The sequence below is a fragment of the Pteropus alecto genome, unplaced genomic scaffold (genome assembly GCF_000325575.1).
Source record: "Pteropus alecto unplaced genomic scaffold, ASM32557v1 scaffold555, whole genome shotgun sequence".
NCBI lineage: Eukaryota > Metazoa > Chordata > Mammalia > Chiroptera > Pteropodidae > Pteropus > Pteropus alecto.
The window spans coordinates 357,400-373,548 of NW_006436809.1; the positions used below are offsets into that span (position 1 = coordinate 357,400).

General features: G+C 43.1%; 2 protein-coding genes and 1 pseudogene across 4 annotated transcripts in view; all 3 read left to right on the forward strand.

Moving 5' to 3' along the window:
* The window catches only part of LOC102898931 (E3 ubiquitin-protein ligase TRIM39), a 12,123-nt gene extending 2,189 nt beyond the window's left edge, over window positions 1-9,934 (forward strand). For all 3 annotated transcript variants that reach the window (XM_006913650.3, XM_025048044.1, XM_006913649.3), the window contains 6 exons: window positions 58-517; window positions 1,523-1,618; window positions 5,057-5,287; window positions 6,479-6,501; window positions 7,088-7,203; window positions 7,929-9,934. In XM_006913650.3, the coding sequence (XP_006913712.1) occupies window positions 65-517; window positions 1,523-1,618; window positions 5,057-5,287; window positions 6,479-6,501; window positions 7,088-7,203; window positions 7,929-8,476 (1,467 nt within the window). In that variant the 5' untranslated portion in view covers window positions 58-64 and the 3' untranslated portion in view covers window positions 8,477-9,934. The remainder of the gene's footprint in view (window positions 1-57; window positions 518-1,522; window positions 1,619-5,056; window positions 5,288-6,478; window positions 6,502-7,087; window positions 7,204-7,928) is intronic.
* A 139-nt stretch (window positions 9,935-10,073) lies between these two features.
* On the forward strand, window positions 10,074-12,711 carry RPP21 (ribonuclease P/MRP subunit p21). The gene is made up of 5 exons (XM_006913648.3): window positions 10,074-11,151; window positions 11,225-11,325; window positions 11,413-11,495; window positions 12,300-12,425; window positions 12,573-12,711. Exons 1-5 carry the CDS (start codon window positions 11,095-11,097, stop codon window positions 12,668-12,670), a joined length of 465 nt encoding a protein of 154 aa, XP_006913710.1. The 5' UTR covers window positions 10,074-11,094; the 3' UTR covers window positions 12,671-12,711.
* A 2,668-nt stretch (window positions 12,712-15,379) lies between these two features.
* Window positions 15,380-15,935, forward strand: LOC102887172 (annotated as a pseudogene).
* Window positions 15,936-16,149: the final 214 nt, after the last annotated feature.

The following is a 16,149-nucleotide window of genomic DNA, read 5'->3' on the forward strand; positions in this document are numbered from 1 at the left end:
GAATGCAAAATTAAACCTCCAACTAACATTTTTCTCTGCCCTCTTCCTATCCCTAAGTTAAATAATGGCAGAAACAAGTCTCTTGGAGGCTGGAGCCTCTGCAGCCTCCACAGCTGCAGCTCTGGAGAACTTACAGGTAGAGGCAAGTTGCTCTGTGTGCCTGGAGTATCTGAAGGAGCCTGTCATCATTGAGTGTGGTCACAACTTCTGCAAAGCTTGCATCACCCGCTGGTGGGAAGACCTAGAGAGGGACTTCCCTTGTCCTGTCTGTCGAAAGACATCCCGCTACCGCAGTCTCCGGCCTAATCGTCAGCTAGGCAGTATGGTGGAAATTGCCAAGCAGCTCCAGGCTGTCAAGCGGAAGATCAGGGATGAGAGCCTCTGCCCCCAGCATCATGAAGCCCTCAGCCTCTTCTGCTATGAGGACCAGGAGGCTGTATGTTTGATATGTGCAATTTCCCACACCCATCGGGCCCACAACGTCGCGCCACTGGACGATGCCACACAAGAGTACAAGGTGGGGAACTAGATACATGATGTCAACATGGGGCAAAAGGGAGGAACACAGAAGCGGGGGGGGGGGGGCTCCCCAGGTAGAGGATCATAAACTCCTGAGGGCAAGACTGTGTCTGATCCTCACTCTGTAGTCTCAGAGCTGCATACACAGAGTGCACGTAGTACATCTGATCAGTTATCCTCAAGCATGAAGAAGAGCAGTAGTGAGGAGTACTCCAAAACTACTCTCTGACTTTTTTAACATATTTGAGTATGTGTGGTCTTGGAATGTATCATATTTTTCATAAATGAATGAAACCACATGGAGAAGATCAAACTTCGGAAAAACTGAAAAGTGGTCTGATTTCCTCATTCTGTCTCCCTACTCAGAACGTCCCTTTTCTTCCTATTGGTATTGAGAATAGGGGAACAACACTTTAGACTAATTGCCACCAGAAGCTGAACCAGCCTATTGTTTGCTTCTTCCCCAGATAATAGATAACATGACATCTGGTTTAACTTATCGCTGGGACATAGTAAATGAGTAACAGAAACTAGAGATTTTAATTTCTCAGCACTTTATCACGTACTTTGCTTAATTATGTTAATAAAATCTTGGAAATAAGATTTAAGGAAGTTTATAAGTAATTAAGATTTTATTATATTTTTGGGTGGTTAGAGTTGGATGGGAGGGCAAGTTTAAGGAAAGATATCAGGGTATAGAAGGTCACCGACAGTAATAGGCAGTTACTTAACATAGAAAATAGATAGGGTTGGTGACAGCTGTACCACTGAGATTCAGTGAGAGGAAAGTTTGGTGAGCATGGAACATGATGGGGACAGGCTGGTGGCAGGAGGAGAGATCTGTAAGAAGTTTACACCCCCAAATGACAAACAAGGAAAGGAGTTGGGTCAAGAGGTGGTGAGGTGGATAGGGTGCAAACAGCTGGATTATAACAAATCATCTCTGAATGTAAGATATGCCAGCCAACCCCAAATGCCACCTCTCCCACTTCCCACCCTTCAGGAAAAACTGCAGAAGTGCCTGGAGCCTCTGGAGCAGAAGCTGCAGGAGATCACTCGTTGTAAGTCCTCTGAGGAGAAGAAGCCTGGAGAGCTCAAGGTAAAGGCAGGTGATCCCATTTGGCAGGCAATTAACCAGACATTAACCACACATTATTTGATCCAGTTTTAACTTTTTAGAAAAATACTGTTCTCTCAAAAATGACATTTTCTTAGGCTTGTCACTAAACATTATACTTAAATTACTTGTCATAAATTAAGTATTGAGGAGAGGGATGTAAGAGGTGACAAACTTTGGACAGACAAAGTTTTATATCTGGCGAATTGGGAGAGTTCATGTCCATTGGTCTCCTTTTCTTTGTATAGCAGGGAAGGAGGCTACCGAGAGTGCAGGAATAGGAGTTTCTTAGAGGCACTGAGGAAAGGAGAATTGGACAGGTTCACTGGGAAGGAAGGGAGAAGGAGATGACCAAGAGCTCCCAGAAGAACTGCCCAATAACATTAGGACCACATTCTCTTGTGTTCCTAGAATGTTCTTCCCCTCCTCATCCTATTCTTCAGGCAGGGAAAAAGTCACTTCCTGACAGCTTTTCCTAACCCTTCAGAAATTAGCTTTCTTAATTTTCATTCAGTTTTGCACCTCTTTCATAGCATTACCATATTCGTAGCATGGTATTTTGGTACCCACCTTATTTTTGCTATTGGACAGTGAACAAGCATTAAAAGTAGCAGTAATAATAATTAGGATTTATTGAATTCTGTGCACTAATTCCTTGGATGTCCATTGGCATTCCAAACTTACAGCATTATATTAGGTCTTAGGGTTCTGCCCAGGTTGGACTTCTAAGTTCAGGCTAAACTTGGTACAAGAGGGACACGGAGGAGCTACAACACAAAGGGAAGAGTGTCCTGGAGGTCGTCTTTGTCAAGGGTGAACTTAGAAACCTTGTAAGGTAGGTGTTATCACCCCCCAGTTTACACAGGAGGAAACAGAATTTGGATAGTCCAAGTCTAGTCCAAGATCATATAGCCAGTTTGTGGTAAAACCAGGGATACTCGTTCTCTATGAACCAATAAAATTTGTTAAGCTTCCAGTGTAAGCCAAACCTCTATTTGACACTGAAGAACAATAATGAGCAAAAACACAGTCTCTACCCTCCTTGGGCTTATAGACAAGTAGAAAAAATAAATAATGACATGGAACAAAGAACATAGTTACAAGTTCATAAGAACACAATGTAGAAATTTGACCTCATTAAAGAATTCCAGAAGAAATAATGAGCTTTTGGTGTTAAGATTTAGAGATCACCAGAAATACATAACATTCTTTATACATTTTAACAAAGGAAGCATTTGAATTTTTTAAAATCCAAACTAATTTTGATTGCAAAGGTGAACTTTAAATAAAAATTTTTTATCTTTTGGAGGGCTCCTGAGAAACTTAAAATATGTGAAAACAAAGTTTTTTCTCACTCTTTAACTTTCTTCTGCCTGTTGATCACCTCTAAAAGGTAAAGAAGAGAGAGAAGAATAAAATTTTCTTAAACACTCTAAATACTTAAACAGAACGGCAGTGTTTCTAAAAATACAAATTATCATTTCAGTGGTCTTAGAAACTACCACCAACCTTTTTGTGACCATTTGAATTCTCCTTCTCCCTCATCTCCACCTCCAGAATCAAACTCTTTTAAAAATAATTTATAATTAACCATGCTAAAATGAAAATTATTGATAAAATTATCTACATAATTTTAAAAATATGTCATGTCCAGATATATTATAATACAACATTAAAAAGTAATTTATAATAAATCTGTGTAGTATTTGGACATGACTACTGTGAAAAATACTACAGTGTAGTTTTATCCTTGCACCTTCATGTGACATTATCAACAATGCAACAAATACAAATTCAGACGGAAGTAATTGTGTAGTAATGTAGACTCGGATACCACAAGCAGCTTAGCTGTTGGTGATGTGATTTTTCAAAATGATAAATAACTTTTGGTAAAATTCTAAGAAAAAATACAGTCTTATTCAGCCATTTCTGAAAAAAGTAGGTATAGTACAACTGTATAAGAATTACTGTTTATATTTAAAATGGTACTCAAGTTCAGGCCTGTATTTTTGAACATCCAGCAGAACATTAGAAAATGGTGCTGGACAGTTTATCTTGCAGGTTTGTCTCACACATTGGAGGAGTGCTAGCATATGTTACAGGAGTACTCCCAATCATGGCAAAAAAGAATAGTCCCCATTTCCAAAATATGCCCTACAAATATAGAGTGAAAAAAAAAGAAGGGTTTATGGGATTATGTGAGGGAGAGCCCTTTTGCTTCCTATTTACCACAGTTAGGAATCCTAAATTCCACCATTCATCACCCCTAAACACACGTACACTGTGCTTTACTTCAGGGTAAAATGTTGTGGGAATATATTTTGTTCTAATGTGGGCCTAAGAGGACAGCAGTGGAACGGGAAGAAATAGCAGCTCTAGAACTGGAACTGATCAGCCTCTCCTGGCAACTAGCTTAAAATCTGGAAACACCAGGCTTGTAAGACACACCCTGGCTTTGGGGCCCCACTCTCTTATTAACCCTCAGCCCTACCTTTCAGTCCCTGTCTACTTCCTCTTTCCAGAATCTCTTCTGCTCACTTTGCTCCCTTCTTGGGTTGATTCTTCCCCATCAGCCACATGACACCTAGAGAATCCTTCTTTGAGGAGATCAATTCTTGTTGCATTAGAGATACAGAAGGAGGATGTGCTTGCTGATAACCTCAGAAAGGGTTAAGACTGATGTTTGAGTCCTATATTATCAAATTTCAGGAAAGTTAGGTTCAAGTCTATTTGCTGGCTGAGAGAAAGCATGTTTCAAATTTCAAGAAACTTACTAAGAAACCTGTTCCTGGGATGGCAACTGTCAGTTCCCTGAAGTGACTTGAAACTGCTTAACAGGTTCAACTCTGAAGTTCACGTGTATATTTTGCAAAAGCCCCTTACCAAAATCTTACTGACTGATACTTTTCCAGTTGGTTCTATCTGGTAGATGTTTTTATCAAGTAGATGTCTTACAATATACAAATGATGACAATCATATATTAACTTTCTGGTATTTGTACTTTCCTTTTCTTGACAAATTGTATTAGCTAGAAGTTTATCATCAGATATGTCAGATATTTTTGATATCTGAAATAGTTTGTCATTATTGAGTTCTTATATTTTTATTTTGTTTTACTAACCCACGAAAGTACAGCTTTTTTAGAGGTTAACATAATTAAAGAAAATTAAAACTTTTTTAAACATTGATTTTTTTTTTTTTTTTTTATATCTCCCTGATGGTTCTTCACTCCCAAGTCATTAGTGGGGGTAACAATGGGAATGGAGCCATTTTTTACAAAAGAAAACTGCAATTGAGAGAAACATGAGTGTCCTGTTAAACTATTTCCAATGACACTGGAATCTTTGTTAATTAATACACATGGCGGGTATGGAAAGGCACTGGCCCTGCTAAACATAACACCCTCCCTCTTTTCTCAGAGACTGGTGGAGAGTCGCCGACAGCAGATCTTAAAGGAATTTGAAGAACTTCATAGGCGGCTGGATGAAGAGCAGCAGATGTTGCTTTCACGACTGGAGGAAGAGGAACAGGACATTCTACAGCGCCTCCGAGAAAATGCTGCTCACCTTGGAGACAAGCGCCGGGACCTGGCCCACTTAGCTGCCGAGGTGGAGGGCAAGTGCTTACAGTCAGGCTTCGAGATGCTTAAGGTTCGACCTTTGCCCCTGCATAGCCCCTCAGGTCGAGCGCAGTATAGCTTTGCACAGGTTGTTCTGTCAGCCCAGGATACTCACTCTGCTCTGCTCCTCTAAATCCAGTTCTTTGTTCTAGACATACTCAAAGAATCTATCTACCGAAAGGCTTCTCTGATTTCTCCCATTCCCTTCTAATCATTTCTATGTTCTTATGTCTTGTCAACAATTATGTGCTTAATTTGTACCAAAGAAAAAATCCACTCTTTTGAAAGGAGTGAAGTCTAGTCTGAATACGTGAAAAAAAACTATGCATTAAAAATTGTGTAAATGCAGTTACCATTACTTTTAAGTCCTGGAACTTGATTTACCTAGTGCTAAGAAAAGAACAGAAACCTAGTTTGAAGGACAATTGAAATTATGTATAAATAATATATTGTTTTTGATATGTAAATGGTGCCTCTAAAATGTTTGAAATAATTTGTTCTCTTAAGCAGATGAATGGTGTTAGCAAGGTTGTAGGAAACATATTTCTTACTTTAGAGATCAGATTGCCAGCATTTGAATCAGTGAGGCTTCGCTGTACATTTATCTGCATGTTAATGTATTCCTTGGTATTTATTCTTATGTCCTTTCATGTATGTGTGTTCTGCCTTCCACATTAAACTGGGAAATCCTTGGGGGGCAGAGATTTGTCTTCTTTGTCTTCTGGACCCCAAGTATTTGCAAATCAGGATTGGCACACAGTTATTAATGTTTACTAACCAATACCAGACGGGGGATACCAAACCGTAACAGGAAAGTGTGATTCATTCCAATGCCACCAGTCTGGAACTATCTGTACTGATCCTCAAGGAGATAGGTGTGTGGTTGGTACTTGGGGGACAGAGTAAAGAGCAGACACAATCCCTGTACCTTGCTTTGCGCTCCCAGTGTGCTTGAGGAACAAAGACAAACACACAAGAAACCATTTGGAAGTGATATAAATTACCAAACTTCATGATGACCAGAAGTTGAAAGTGGGGATGAAGTTGGGAGAAATGTACTCAGATCCCTCTGGAGCTCTTCCTCTTCCTCTTCCATTGTGACCCTCAGTTTGCCCTATTTCTATTTTAGAGATTTAGGACTTTTGGGAGGAGGGGGAACCTTTTGCCTGCAGGACCCTTGACTACCAGGACCAATATTGCTTTCTTTTCTCCTTCCCTCTAGGATGTCAAAAGTACCCTGGAAAAGTAAGTGATTCTTGCATCTCTTTGAGTGAGTTAGGTCTTGGCTTAGAGGCTTAAGGATACAGTAGGAGTTTGGGGAGTAAGGATGCAAAAGTCATACAGCATCTGGATAGGATATGGGAGAAGGTTCATTGCATCCATGAAGCCAGTTAGAAAGTAAATCATCGGGACTAACCGTCCCTTTCCTTTTTCCCTTTGAGCATCAGGACTTCCTTGTTGAGGAAGATACCAAGATAATGTAGGACCAGATTCTACTTGTCCCTGTATGTGGACCTGTGTCCAAGTGAGATGGAGGAAGAAGGGGTTGGAAGAGGGGGAAGGATGATTACCCATTTGCATGAAATATAACAACATTTCCAAAAAGTTCTGGGACTCATTCTTATAAGGATCTGTCAAGGGGACCATATGGCGCTCCATAATTGGCAAAAAAAAAAAAAAGGCAGTTCACAAGTATTCTCAGGGTGGAGGGAGAAAGTGGGAGGATGGAGAATTATAGTTTCTCCCTAAAGATGACAGCATCAGAATACACACTCAGCTTGAGCTTCCCCTGACCCTGCCCTTTCTTCCCATATCTCCCTATCCCTCCTAGATGTGAAAAAGTGAAGACCATGGAGGTGACTTCAGTATCCATAGAGCTGGAAAAGAACTTCAGCAATTTCCCCCGACAGTACTTTGCCCTAAGGAAAATCCTTAAACAGCTAATTGGTGAGTTATTCCCAAAAGGAAAGTAGCAGAGAGAAGAAAGCCTTTAGGTCCTACTTTATTGGGCTTCAGTTATCCCTTCTGTCACTTACAGGCCCATACCCACACCTACCCCTTTACCTGGCTTTCAATCATTTTGAGTCATAGAACTCAAAGTGAGAAGCCCCTTGAAGGTGTCATCTACTCTTAGGCCCTAACTTTTCTGAATAAGGACCCAAAAAAGTTAAGTATTTTGCCTAAACTTATCCCCTTTTGAGAATGAAAGGGAATGTCATTATTATTTACTCAGAGAAAATAATCATAAACCAAGACTGTTCCAGGAAAACAGACACCTGGTCAGGCAATCCAGAGATCCCGATGATGTCTTCTTGGTATCCTTCTTAACATTTTCCATTCTTTCTGGCCCTTGGGCTGTGCCTGATGCTTCTCTACACAGTGAGCTACATAATGATGTCAGAGGGTATGGAGGAAGGACCAGGCAGGAGCCTAAACCACCAACCCTTGCAAAGTCAAGAGAGCATTATCTGCCTTTAGGGCTGGGTGAAAAGTGAAGCCAGTGTTCCCTCCCCTCCCTTAGGTGACACCATGGATTGAGAAAATTAACCAAACTATGGTGTTCTGGGGACCTTTAAGGGAACAGGCTCTGTAAGACAGGCTGGAAGAGTGAGGCAGGGGCATTTAGCTATTCCCGTCCTCATCTAGCTCCCCACTGTGGCTTCTCCCGCCAGCGGATGTGACCCTGGACCCCGAGACCGCTCATCCTAACCTAGTCCTGTCGGAAGATCGTAAGAGTGTCAAGTTCGTGGAGACGAGACTCCGGGATCTCCCTGACACACCACGGCGGTTCACCTTCTACCCTTGCGTCCTGGCTACTGAGGGTTTCACCTCAGGTCGACACTACTGGGAGGTGGAGGTGGGCGACAAGACCCACTGGGCAGTGGGTGTGTGCCGGGACTCTGTGAGCCGAAAGGGCGAGCTGACTCCATTACCTGAGACTGGCTACTGGCGGGTACGGCTGTGGAATGGGGACAAATATGCAGCCACCACCACGCCTTTTACCCCTTTGCACATCAAGGTGAAACCCAAGCGGGTGGGCATATTCCTAGACTATGAGGCTGGCACGCTGTCTTTTTACAACGTCACAGACCGCTCTCATATCTACACCTTCACTGATACGTTTACTGAGAAACTTTGGCCCCTCTTCTACCCAGGCATCCGGGCTGGTCGGAAGAATGCTGCACCACTTACCATAAGGCCCCCAACAGATTGGGAATGACAGGTAGGGATGTGGAAATAATTGGGGTGAGGCAGGGTCAACAGCTATGGGCCTTCCTTCCTGTGACCTGCTGGAACGTCTTCATGTCTGCCTGGTTCCAGTCCTGAACCACCTGGGAGAAACACCTTCGTTTCTAGAATGGTTTATGTGGCTGAGTAGGTGGGACTGGGCTGGGATGAGAACACAGCTGTGTCTCCCTCCTAACTGTCAGAGCGGGAAGCTGGTTCCCAGGGGATTATCTCCCCTGAAGTCCATCAGGTTTTCTACTGTACAAGCTTGGATTGGGAAGGAAGGAGAGGCTTTTCCAGAAACAAAAAGTCTGGGAGGGTCTGATGTGCTCAAACCAGAGGAGGAAACAGAAACCCCTGTACATCCTTTTAGGGGATTCTTTGACCCAGAATAGTCTTGTTTCTTGAGGAAGAGCACAGGGGTATGTGTACCTCTAGACTGAAATAAAAGTGAATGACAGTTGCTCTCATGGGTCTAGAAGTTGAGAAGTTTTTCTGAGGGCAGAGATTGGGCATCAGGAAGATTAGAAGGTCAGGGAAGGGGGCTAAAGGAATAGACTCCTAGATACTAATGGAGAAAGGTTTCTTTGGTCTTCTATTTCAAGAATAAGGTTGCCAGAGTGGGATTGGGCAGAGGTAGGAATGTGGGGAGGAAAAGTGTGAGAAGGAAAAAGAGGAGAACCCAGGTCCCTGTCTCGGCCTTCAGCAGAGCTGGCTTATTGCCTGCCTCCTTATAGTTGATTTTCTCCAAGAAGTCAGTTACCTTGCTCTTTGGAGGCAAGGTGCCAGGGACACTTCAAGACACTCTACCCTTTCACTATTTTCCCAAAGGAACTTGGAAAGGAGAGAGTCAGGTATTAGCGGAGAGAGAAAAGTATTTCTATCCAAAGCTCTGGCCTTACTAAGTAGTTATTCCCAAGATGTCATCCTTATTCTCTGGCTAAGGTTTCCAAGCCAGAAAGGGAGAAAGGAAATGAAGTCGTCTTCACTCTGAGGACAGGGTAGAAGAGGGTGGTATGTAAAGGGAAGAGCCAGATAGGCAACTTCCTTTTGCCTGTGTACATCTGGCCTGAAACTGTTCACAAGCGCCAGTCTTTGGCTTGTTTGCTTCCATCCTTCACCGTTTGCCGTTTCCCCTATCAGAGAATGTAAATCATTTAATGTTAGGCCAAAATACACAATTTGTAGGGTACATATGTTGTCAAAAAAGGTAAAGCAATGCATGCCAAACCACACTAAAATGACTTGGACTATCTGCTGCTTGGATAATCGGGTTTACAAAAGATTGGGACAAGAAACTGCAGTTTATTGAGGGCATTTCAGTACCTCCTACCACCTCAACAGGACTTTGTCCAGACTCTCCTCTTACCTTTGTGCCTTGACTGTGGTTCTTTGTGGCAAGATGCTTTGGTTGGTAAAACAGTATGGAACAAAGGATCCACTGAAGTGATCTCTGCGTCGTGTGTTAATTTGACAGTGGCCTGCGTTGATGTATAAGCATGTTTCCAGGGCTTGCCCTTAGTGATTGATCAAGGTCTGTGGTGGGCCTGAGCATCTACAGTTTAAGCATACACCTTTAATTTGAGTTTGGGGACACTTGTGAAACTCATCCCAGAAGAGGTTTCAGCCACTTCCTCTGAGCTGGAAGCCTGGTTCCCTGTCTAGCCTGGCAGGGTTTGAGAGGGGAGAGAGGCCTCATCCTCTCCTCACTTAGGCTCCCCTCTCCCTGTCCCAGGGTTCATTCATGTTCTTCTTCCCCTCCAGCTCACATCCCTCTACTTCTGACCTTAGGAACTGGTGGTCATTAACTGTGAGGCAGAGGTAATCACAGGATGCCAAACAGAACAAATGAAAGAGGTCAGAAGGAGGAATTGTGATCTATATGTCTGTATTGGGGGTGGGGGTTGTTTCAGAGGTAGGAGATGCTGTTGACAGGTTTCTGTACTCCAGTACCTAAGACTAGGAATTAGTGAGAATCACCTACTCTATGTTTATCACTGCATAACAGGAAATGTGCTGCTTCAGTTAAACGGAAAAGAGCTGTGCTTTCTGAGGGCCAAACGCGCTCTACCTTCCCTCTACCAGCCTCAAGATCCTTTCCAATTTCACTCTCACTGGCACCAGTACTTTTTTTGAATGTATAACCTCTCCTCCTATCTGTAAATCTTCCAGGTATCTGCATTTGGCTTTAGGAGAGTAGGGCAGACAGCCTAGCTGGGAATAAATTGCACAGAACCATCTCCCCAACCTATCGGCATAAAGAGACCAGTTTTCTGTCCTGATAATGTTCAGCAGTTTAAGATCCTCTCCTGTTCCACCAGCCTCTCCAGCCTTGACCTAATATACATGATCATGGGCTTGAGGAAGACTAGAAGGAAGCCAAAACTCGTAAAGGAACCCTGGGCTTGAATTGCGGAAAGGGTTGGGGATTGGGTTTACAAACAGATGTGTCTGTGAAGCCACAGCGTGGCGCCAGAGTAAAGGCCACCGGAGAATGCCTTACGGGCCCAGAAACTACACTTCCCAGGAGGCCTTGCCCTGACGCCGGGGCGGGGCTATGTGAGGGGCAGAGTCTGACGGTAAACGTGTTTGGGGCTCTCCCATGACTAGATGGCGGGGCAGGTGAAAGACCGTGAGGCTTTCCAGAGGCTCAGCTTCCTGTACCAGGTAAGTCTGCGTAGAGGGCGCACCGAGAGGGTTCTGCTGTTGCCGGGCCCCGAGTGACCGCCCCCCTCCCTAGGCCGCCCACTGCGTCCTTGCGCAGGACCCCGAGAACCAGGCGCTATCGAGGTTCTACTGCCACACGGAGAGAACCATTGCGAAGCGGCTCGTCTTGCGGCGGTGAGACTGGCACAAAGCCTAGCGGAGGGCGGGAAGAACAAGAGAGTGAGAGCGGGCGCTCAGACCACCTTCTCCCTCCACCCCCAGGGACCCCTCGGTGAAGAGGACCCTCTGTCGTGGCTGCTCTTCCCTCCTCATTCCAGGCCTGACCTGCACACAGCGCCAGAGACGTGAGTGCTTCTGTGGAGGTGGGATGATTGAGGCGCATTGGTGGGGGGAGGGGAAGAGTAAGTGACCGCGTCCTCGCTTTAGATGAGTAGATTGGGCATGGGATTTGCAGGAGCTGGCTTTCTCCAGTTCTGAGTTATGGTGTTAACTGCATTTGGTCAGACTAAGGTCTGCGCAGTAGAGAAATGTTGCCTTAAGAGGCAATCTCGTCCATGCCTAATAATAGATGTTATTTGGCATCGTGGAAGATATGATTCCCATCACCATTCGTTCAGTCATACAACAAATATTATTCTAAGATGTGACGAGTATTGTGCTAGATTCATTATTCTCGTTGAAATTATAGTCTGATGGGACAAACGAAGAAACAATTAAAATAGTGTAGAAAAAAATGCTTTAATTGGGGGAGTAGAATGCTAAGTTACTTATGCCGGTGGTGGTGAGATTCATGATAAGAAGAGGAAGTGGGAGATGGAAATTTAGGGATATGTGTTGACTCAGATGAGAGCTGTGATGCTGTCAAGAAAATGAGAGTTTCGGTGCTGGAGTTTGAGGTGCACAAGACATGTAGCTAGTGGAGGAAATGGCAGATGTTGAAGAGTCTTGTTAAGGAGTTTGGCCTTTATCTTAAAGAGTACCAAGAAATTCATAGTTTATGCAGAAGCCTGACACTTATCAAACTTGCATTCAAAGTGACGAGGGGGTGGAATTCCTACTAGAAAACAGTGAATGCAAAAACGGTGCAGAAGACCTTTTTTCATTCTAAACTGAGGCACTCACTTCCTTTTTTCCCACTTTCACCTCAGGCTGCAGGGGACAGCGCTGGACAGTACAGACCTGCCTAACATGCCAGCGCAGCCAACGGTTTCTCAATGATCCTGAGCATGTGCTCTGGGGAGACCGTCCTGAGGCCCTGCTAAGGATCCAAGCAGGTGAGAGGTGGTGGACAAAAATGTGAGATATCCCAGGGGTATGGGGTGATGGGGGACATAGAGCTGAAGAGGACACATTGGTGAGTTCTGAATTGGTTTGAGAGGTACAGCAGTCTTAGAAAACTCTAACTCTGTTCATCCATCCAGATCCCAAACCACCACAGCCCCTGTCAGACAAAGCCCACCTCGTTCCAGCCCACCTTCCTGAGGAAAAAATGCAGCCGCTGAGCTCCAGTCACCAGTGACGGATTCACTCTATCTTCCAAATAAAGTTAATTGTGTTTCACTCTGGTGGTTCTGTTTTGTGAGTATTTCAGCTCTTAATTTCATTTTCCTCTCTCCCTCCCTCCGTCCTTCTCTCTCTCTCTCTCTTCCTCTCTCTCTCTCTTTATATAGATATAGATATAGATATAGATATAGATATAGATATAGATATAGATATAGTTTGTTTGTTTGTTTTTTGTACTGGCTAACCTCTCTCTCTCTCTCTATATAGATATAGATATAGATATAGATATAGATATAGATATAGATATAGATATAGATATAGATATAGATATAGATATAGTTTGTTTGTTTGTTTTTTGTACTGGCTAACCTCTCCTTTGTCTTTATTATCCTCCTACTCCCACCATTCAGGGTGATTCATTTTTCATAGACCACTTGACCTCACTAAGCAGCTCCCATATCCAGGACCCTGACTCCAGTGGCCCTTGGTTCCTGAATGCCACGTTTGGAACTCAGGCTCTAGTGTTGTCTGCAACGACCTGAGCCTTCTTTGGACATTCCATATTTAGGTAGCCCTGACTGTTGGCTAAAGGGCTAGGCAGACTGCTGATGCCACAGATGCTGTTTTTAAATGAGAAAAAAAGTTGGAGTGGAGGAGGAGGGCCTTCAGATCTTCTAGGCCTAGTCCAGAGCTGGTCTTTTCCAATCTCTGGTTTTTCTTCTATAAAATTCTAATAAGGGAAATTGAACAAACTTGAGCTAACAAAGGCAAAAGGGGTTATCAAAAGGATGCTGGCAGACATTGTACAAGTATGCTCCATAGGTAAACCCTCAAGGTTGTCTTGAAAATTAGTAAACAAGTTTTTTTCTTCGATATTCTTAGAGAACTTATTCAAGGACAGAATTTCAGTCTGACTTCTTTGCTAGGTGCCAGCTAATTGATTTACCCCAAAAGTATACAAACACGATTTACTATTCCCAGAATGCAGTTTTCTTTTTTCCTTTTCTGTTATTGCAAAATAAATCCTGCATTGCACTTACTTATTGCTGCATAAAAATCACTTGAAAAATCACTTCACGATTTATTATTTTCCCTGATTCTGTGGGCTAGGCTTTCTGAGGGCTTGGCTAGGTGTTTTGTTCCAAGTAGCAGCACCTGAAGATACTCTGCTGCAATTAGCTGGTGGTTGTTACCTGGTCTGGAAAACCCAAGAAATTTCATTGTGCGTGTATGGTACTTCATTGCTTTTCCATATGGCCATGCTATACAGCTGGCTTTTACGTCCTCACGGCATGGCTATCTCAGGGTGGTTGGACTTTGTTCCAAGAGGACAAGCCCCTAGGTACAAGTGCTTATCTTACCACTCTAATGTCCCCTTGACCAAAGCAACTCACATAGCCAAGCCCAGATTCAACATGAAAGGGCCTACACGAATACTGGGAGGTTTATTGGTTCCCTGGGGACCACCAATATAGCAATCTACCATGTCCTTGTTTTGCCTTTGTCACTGACCCAGTCTCTCCACTTACTCCATGTCCACAAATTTTCACATGGAAAATACAAAAACAGTGTGCAAGTAACAATGTTTCTGAGTTATCCTTTGACACTTTTTTTCTGGAAATTATATCTACTTGGGCCAACTGTAGCAACCAACAGAAACATGTAGCCTACACGTCCTATGTAGTACGTCCTATGCAGACCTGGACCCTTTTCATCTTCAGCTTACCTTCCTTGGCTGCACCTACACATCTCATTTCTAAGCTCATTGGCTCTTGGCACACTAAATCTGATTCTTGGACAAGTTTGTTTTGATTGTGATTATGATTGCACATGACTGAACATGCCCACAGTAGGATAGCAGTAGGGGAACTCTGAGTTTTGATTTCATGGCTGAGTCATTAAGTGATGTGTGTGGGAGACCATAGGAGACAGGTCCAAGTTGGGAGGGAGATGAAACAATATGGAATATGGTTCACTTATGAGTCTTTGTGGCTTGTTGATTTGTTTAATGTTTATATCAGTATACATTCCTCTAGAAATCATAGTCCTTGTCTTTCAAAACTCTCTTTTTTTTTGGACGTAGTTCCATAGTGTAGCAGTTAGCACATCTGCTTTACACGCAAAAGGTCCTGGGTTCACACCCCAGTGGAGCCACAGTCCATGATTTATGGCCATGCCACCCTGAACAAGCCTGATGTCTGACCTCGGAAGCTAATCAGGGTCAGGCCTGGTTAGTACTTGAATGGGAGACCACCTAAGAAGACCAGGTGCTGTAGGCATAAATAATAAGAAAAACTCTGTCTTTTTTCATGTTTACTTATGACATGGTACTTGGCAATACATGCAAAATGGGATTTTCTGTAACAGGAAATCAAATTCCTACTGTGCAATGCTCACCTTTAATGTTTCTAAACAATTTAGTAATTCAAAATTTGTGCCTTTTGGGGACTCTTTTTAAATAAAATTAAACAGAAGACAGAGAAGAAACTTAGGTCATTCCAACTGAATCAAGAAAAAATGGTCTTAGAATAACCATAGAAACCAAGACTTAATTATTCCCCAAACTTTTGGTACACTTAGCTCTTTTTAAAACTGGTAAAAATGAATATCATTATTGTCGGGGAATGGGCAAGAAAAAAATGGGTTTAGAAACCATCCTTCTGAATTCAGAAGGGAATTTAAAAATAACTGCTCTTCCTGAAGCAGCCTGAAGAGATCTCTGAAAATGGTTTGCTATTCACTTGTCCCAGAAAACCTCACAAAATCAAGAGGCTCAAATCTTCATGATCACTTTAAGAACACTTGTGAAACTGCCCAGGCCACCAAGGATATGCATATTCAAAAAGCCACCAAGTATCAGAAGGATGTCACTTCACAGAAGCAATGTGTGCCATTCCGTCGTTACAATGGTGGAGTTGGTAGGTATGCCCAGGCCAAAGAGGACTGAACGCATGGTTGGTGGCCCCAAAAGAGTGCTTTTTGCTGCGCATGCTTAAAAATGCAGCCTGATGCTGAGTTTAAGGGTTAGATGTGGACTCTGGTCACTGAGCACATCCAGGTGAACAAAGCTCCCAGGATGCAGCGCAGAACTTACAGAGCTCGTGGGCGGGTTATCCCCTGCCCGAGCTCTCCTTGCCACAGTGGGATGATCCTTACTGCAAAGGAGCAGACTGTTCCTAAACCAGAGAGGAGGTTGCACAGAAGAAAAAAGTATTCCAGAAGAAACTGAAGAAACAAAAACGTATGGCCTGGGAGTAAATTCGGCATCAAATAAATGCTAATAAAAGTAAAAAAAAAAAAAAAAAGCTCAACAAACAGTAATCTAGTTTTGTCTACATCCCATAGTTACTGTAACTATCAATAGAGATAATGTACATGGAGGCACCTTGAAATCTAGGTATTATAGGTCATTTTAATAAAGTGTAAATAGTAATCATAATACTTTGGGAATAACAAGTAGCAAATATACTAGAAAAGACAGGTCCTGGACATTAA